Below are 6,517 nucleotides of genomic sequence, written 5' to 3'. Positions count from 1 at the left end.
TTCGCTGGATATATGATCTGAAATTAAACTGAAAGTCATGAGGCAATGATATTTCCCCTCTTCTGTAACACCATTTGAATACATCGACACCCCTGACACACACACCTTTGTATCTCTCTCTGTCTGTATGAGAGGGTGGGGTGTCAGCCCTACCGGCAGTGAACTTTGAAATGTTGAGTACACCCTACTGTGGAGCAAACTGTGACTGCTGTCCAATACTGCTTGTCTGCCTCTGTTCAGATCACCTCCTCCGCTGGCTCCTGCCATCTGGTGGGAAGTGGCTTTGGCTCCTTTTAGATTTGGAGAGGCTCCAAAAAAGTGTCCCCATCAGCTTTACTCTACTTACTCTACTGTCTGGGTCCTCTCTCTCTTATTGTCTATAATGGGAGGTTACCCAAGATGTCAGCGTTGGGGTTATAATCCTGCGAAATATGTCTCTCCTCAGAAACACGTCCCCCCCTCTCATTATGAAGCTGCTTTGGTATGATGACAAAGATGAAATCTGAGGTGATGTTGCATGCTGCTACAGCTTGTCTGGTTCATTCAGAAAATAATCAGTCTGCAGCTTGTTCAGGCATGCTTCAGTCTGGTCTTATAGGAAATTTAGTGTTTCATTAAGGGTGCTATCATAGAAATAAAATGGATGGAAAGGACATTGAACAGTTTGCTGTGGTAATTTGACTTGTACAAAAAAAGCAATAGTGTTTAGTTGTTGGGGACTGCAAAGTGTGTCACTCACTTTTCTTATACCTTTCCTTGTTAAGCACTCAAAATTCTCTCTTTCATTAAACTAAGTCTAACATTAGCTTAATTGCCTTGTTGACTCATAACCTTAACAATATAAAGTTTCTGCAAATGATAATTATTTTAGACTGTATATTAAGTCATAAATACAACATAAAACATTTGTTTCACTGTAATAAGAGACATAAACAATGGATTGCTGTAAATTGAAACACTGTAATTTTCATACAAAACATACAAAATACCAAAATGTATTAAAACAAAAGCATGGATTTTCATTTTACTGATCACAGTCGACCTGTTTTCATTCCTGGTGCCTATTAGATGCTCAGAGCAACTGACGTAGTATAAAAAGCAAGAAGGTCAGCATAGAGAGGAAGTCGGGTAACAGATTGGTCAAACAAACACAGACTTTCACCCAGGAGACCACTGTTTGTGTCTTGTGTGAAAAGAGAAGTCAGCATCAAGTTGTTGTTTTTTTTTAGCTAAGTAATATGGTTTACATCACATGACATACTAGTTAGCTTACGTACATAAGTTAAATTAGTTTCAGTCCCTCTCTCACTGAAAGATAAACCCACTAACATCTGGCTTTTGTTTTCTAGTGGGATTTAGTGGGATGTTTACAATCGGCATTCACTTAAAAGACAAATGACTCTGCAGTAGTCACAAGTCTTTATCGGTTCCAGTCTCGATCAGCTCCCATCTGCAGGAATGAAAACATGACACCCGGGAGGACGTGCTAATTTTTGTCCCTTTTCTGATGCAATGCTATGATGTGCATTGCCTTTGTAGTTAACTTCTGCACAGATTTTGTCCATGTTCGGACATCGTCCTAATTTAGTTGGCACTGAATCTGAAAGAGAGACTGAAGTGGGAAAAAAAAAATGGACATATAACATTTTCACCAGCCTCCAGGCTGCTTTCTACTGTTTATTAACCCTGTTTTCTGGTGTATTCCTGACATCCAGTGGCACCCCAGTAAAAAACAAAAGAAAAAAAAACACAACATAAAGGGATACTTGTCTACTGCATACTATACTATACTGCTTAGTTTAACCAAAATGATGTTGTCACAGTCATTAAATAAATATGTACACACAACTAATACTATCAGTTTATATGTCAATCCTGCGTCTCCAAAATTAGCATAGTTTGTGCAGCTAGAAGGAACTCTCCATGTTAGCTACATCGTTTCCATTCATGCCTGGCTTACTGGACAGAACCAACTCCATTTCATGGCTTGAGGAGGGGACAGGAATTTTGTTGATCTTGTTAAAGCTCTGACTGATGTCCATAAATGTTTTATTTTTGGTCTCAGGGAGGACAAAGTAAAGGTAGATAGATCCCAAGAAGCAGACCACCACAAACACCAGGAAGGCAAAGGTCTGCAGCATCTCCTACAGAAACAGAAAACACAGAGACAGGAATTAGAGAGAGCCAATTCATCTGTATCAAGATATGTTGTAAAATGAATGAAAATATGTTAAGCAAGCACAAAGGGTTAACATATCTTCAAGAGTAAAATGAACAGACAGCACAAAATTTCATTCCATTCATTTTTTTTTATCATTGCATGTGAACCATTTGATGATTACAGTTCTCCACCAAATCCTGGCATTTTTTAGCTATCCCAAACTCTTGCCAACTCCAGAGAGACGTCGTCTGATGACAAAACAGACAGCATCTGTTTTGTCATCTGTTGCTGGGGACAGCATAACACCCCCATGATTTTACACATAAAAGGTCCCAGGGGCTTGTGCATGTGGATTCGGTTCAGATTTTTGAACAATGTATGTATGTGTTTGTGTGTTGAAAAATGTCCAAGTACCCAAAGTCTGAAAGCTAACCTTGTCCAGCATGTTATGCCAATAATAGAGATTAGTGACAGATTTAAAAATACACACTGACTGATTACCCAGAGGGAGATTTAGAGTTGAAGAGAGGGTTTGTTTGTGTGTGTGTGTGTGTGTGTGTGTGTGTGTGTGTGTGTGTGTGTGTGTGAGAGAGAGAGAGAGAGAGAGAGAGAGAGAGAGAGAGAGGATGAATGCGGACTTGACTGACTCATCAGTGTCCCACTGAGCTATAATACCTTGCTCATGAGGGGACGGAACTCAAATGTGGCGCTATGTAACTGGTATTAGAAATGCAGTGTCCAAACAACCATGACCTCAATGAAGAACTACTTACTGCTTTTGATTTCAACTGTTACATCACCACTGCTGTTAGTCTCTGCCGTTTTCCCTCTGTTGAGTGTATTTCATAATAGCACTAAAAAGATAAAAAAAAAACAAAAAAAAACAGAGCATCGTGCAACGGGGCCTGACCCAGTTTCCATGCCATCTCTGTGACGTAATGCTCATCTGCAAAGTTAGCAAGTTCCTCAGAAAACACTGCCTTTCTTTCCCAGTTGTCATGTGAGATGCATCACGGTACAAACAGGACATGTCTGCGTCCACTCCGTCTGTCATTAATTGAATTTTAGCAAGCCCCCTGGATTGAGGAGAATGAGACAGTCCCAACTTTAGGTCTAACAAACAGTGAACAGGACAGAACAGGGCCAGATGGCATAGGACAGAACACAAGGTTATGGAATAGGACAGGACAGCGGTAAAGGAGAGAGGAAGGTTTAAACATCCACTGTGGACATTAAAAAAATGTCCTGGTCCAGTGACTGTCCGGTGCTGGGAGATATGCTGTCACGGTCACTGGTTTCTGGGCCAACAGTGTGTCATCATCGGTGGGAGGGATATAAACTGTTGGTGGGAGGTTATTTGCATGTGTGGGCTTTTATAGACTGTGTTGAATCTTCCCAAGGGAAGTCACACTCAAGGTCAGCATCTGCGATGCGTAAGAGACTGTGCTGTACTTAAGATTAGACCATTAAAGTCCACCCTGTGGTGTTTTATGGATTTTATGGATTACCATTATGTCAATACTGTCACATCCTTGGAACATGAAAAAAGCATACAGTCATTTAGAATCATAGTTAAAAGTTCACAGTATACTAATGACTGTCATCGGGTTTGATGGCTCATTAGTCTTTACAGATGCCATCAAAGAGAGCCTGTTGTTATTGCTCCATTTTATATTTCATTATAAGTCAATAAATCATCAACTGTAACACAGAACTTGTGAACCACTGTATTTTTATGTGGAAAAATCAATAAACAGATTGAAAAAAAAGGGCAATAAATCATCTACACACCTACTGCATTTAGTTCAATGTTTTAAAGTCACTGGAGAAGCTCATTAAATGCAAACAAGCTGCTGAATGACTAACAGTAACCCTCCATGCTGATCATTACCTTTCAACAGATAATTCCAATATATTTTCATTGCATTTTTAAAAGATAATTCAGTGGGTATTTAAAAGGTTTGCTTAATTTAAAGCTGGGGTGGGCAGTTTTGTCTTGGGCAAAAAAACAACAACTTTTCAGTGCATTGTAATTCAAGCAGACTGAGACTGAGAAATAACAGACTTCTGCACCTCCTCTAAGCTCTGTTTTCAGGCTGTAGAGCATCAAGGCTTTGACTTATCACAGGTCATTTCAGGTAGAGGGCGCTCCTATTGGCTGTTCTACAAATGCAGATGTGCTCCCACATCCCAGATGGTGAAAGCTTGATTCAGTGGTGGAAAATCATGCAGAAATAGTTGCTATTCCAGCATTGGCAACAACTACCTACACTTCACAGCAATCTAAAAAAGGGAGGCAGACTTATCAAAAAAAGAATGTAGAAGAGAGTCTGACAATAAATGAAATGAAACACATGTCAATATCGGCTGAGTGTTTTAGAGTTTGAGATAAAACATAACTGATAGTTTAGCCTTCTGCTAACCAAAGCTATAGGCTTCAAATTCACATTTATGTAACTAACATGAGCAAAAGCCTTGAATCACAGTTTGTCTTCCACCTCACTCACTGCCTCTACAGACCACTTTGCTGGGAGGAGAGCAAGCAGCAGCTCTGAAAACACATCCTGAATCCAGCCAATGCAAACTCCAGCTCTGGGGAAGCCCCGACGACCAACCAGATCAACAAACTTTGTGTTGCTGCCATCACACAGGTGAGGCCGAACACTTGAGTTCACACTGGCCAGAGTAAAGTCACTACAGCTGCCAACCTGGGGTCAATCTCTGGAGCTGCGGCCTGCTCTCCTTCTGAAACAATCCACAGCGGTAGGGAGTGAAGAGAGGGGCCGTGGGGTGGCTAGCAGCTAATTATTGTCTCTTTTGTGGTCTGATAAACAGAGAGAGAGAGAGAGAGAGAGAGAGAGAGAGCGAGGCAAGGATGGTGCTGAGTCAATGAGCTCTACAATGAAATAAGATTAAATAAATTAGTGTATGGGAAACACTGGGTTACTGTATGAAGCATGTGTCTATGCCTGTGCTTGACTGGTGTGAGTGTCTTAGGACAGAGAGGGAAGTATGGTGTATTTTTAAATTCTACCTTTTTTCCCCAGAAAACTGTCTCCCCCAGCTAAAAGAAGAGGGAGATTTGTTTTAACCCATAAGCCATATTGAAAAATAAAACATTTGTAGATACATGGTTTCACAGGAGAGTGCTTTGTTGTGAAAAAATGGATTGCACAGCCATAAATTACCGTGAAACAGCACAAGACAAGTCAGAATCTAGCTGAAATTCAAAGGTCAGTGAAACTAGACGGATCTACTGTATTTGGTACCTGTTCCAGAAATAGTTCTGTCAATCAGTGAAATCTCCATTTTAACCCAAAGGGGTGACTACTTCAAAGGTTTACAGCTTGTGGATTCAGAGACATTCGCCCTTTCAACAATCAAAATTAAAATCCCACATGCCTATTCCAGTAATGTGTTTTTTAATAGAGCTACATGATAGTAATAGAGATTCCTGCAGGATGACTTAAATGCATCACTGGTAATTTTATAGTCGATACTTGTCTAGAAAGCTAATGGCATTTGCACCTCATTGTTACTGTTCTCATATTTCCTTTTGTTGCACTACAAACTTACAGGAATTCATCATGACATGTAAAAGGTGCCATCAGTTCTATTGTAATGAAAAAAGGAGCAAGGAGTTTGCTCACAGACTGTGCACAAGAGTCCTTTGTCTCTATTATTGTCAGCCGATATCTTCCACAGAATGTGTGCCCACAGGATGAGACAAAGGGCCAAGAGTCAAGCAACAAAAGGGCGGCTAAGTAGGAGATCTATGTGGAAATCTCAAATAAGACTATCAGTGTAGTAAACTGCAGTGAGCTGCAGACAACCAACTGATGGTGCTTGACATTCAGCACAGAGCTATGACATCAAAATCTGCCTCAACACGGGTTAAATGAGGTCAGCTGCTGCACTGCTGTTGAATAACACTTGATGATTTCCTCATGGGAAAAAATGTAAGAGGTTACTGTGCCAAATAAACTGTGCTGTATTGTAGATATGACTATCACAGTCATACTCTTTGAATGCAAAAAGAGAAATGAATTTACTGAATTGAACTGAGTTTGAATTCATCCTCGTACAGAGAATATCGTAATTTTGCTTCACCTTTGATGTGCTTTGATTCAGTTATCAAAATGGATAATTAGTCCTTTTGTAAAACTTTGTTTAATATTAAGCAGAGCATACTGCTGCTCTTTGAAATTTCCTTGCAACCCCTGGAGCATAACAATGCTCTGCATTGTCCGGGTAGAAGTTAAAGATAAAAACAGACTTCAAAGCTCTGAAATGAGAGGCAATACATCACTTAATCATCCTCAGTTCAGCTTAAATGATTGATGCCAGGAGCTCAAA

General features: G+C 40.1%; 1 protein-coding gene across 5 annotated transcripts in view; it reads right to left on the bottom strand.

Moving 5' to 3' along the window:
- Positions 1-925: 925 nt before the first annotated feature.
- The window catches only part of slc2a9l2 (solute carrier family 2 member 9, like 2), a 171,297-nt gene continuing 165,705 nt past the window's right edge, over positions 926-6,517 (bottom strand). For all 5 annotated transcript variants that reach the window (XM_049574593.1, XM_049574598.1, XM_049574607.1 and 2 more), the window contains one exon: positions 926-2,144. In XM_049574593.1, coding sequence (XP_049430550.1) covers positions 1,908-2,144 — 237 coding nt within the window. In that variant the 3' untranslated portion in view covers positions 926-1,907. The remainder of the gene's footprint in view (positions 2,145-6,517) is intronic.

Source organism: Epinephelus fuscoguttatus, linkage group LG1 (genome assembly GCF_011397635.1).
Source record: "Epinephelus fuscoguttatus linkage group LG1, E.fuscoguttatus.final_Chr_v1".
Lineage (NCBI taxonomy): Eukaryota > Metazoa > Chordata > Actinopteri > Perciformes > Serranidae > Epinephelus > Epinephelus fuscoguttatus.
This window is presented reverse-complemented; position numbering and strand designations above follow the sequence as displayed.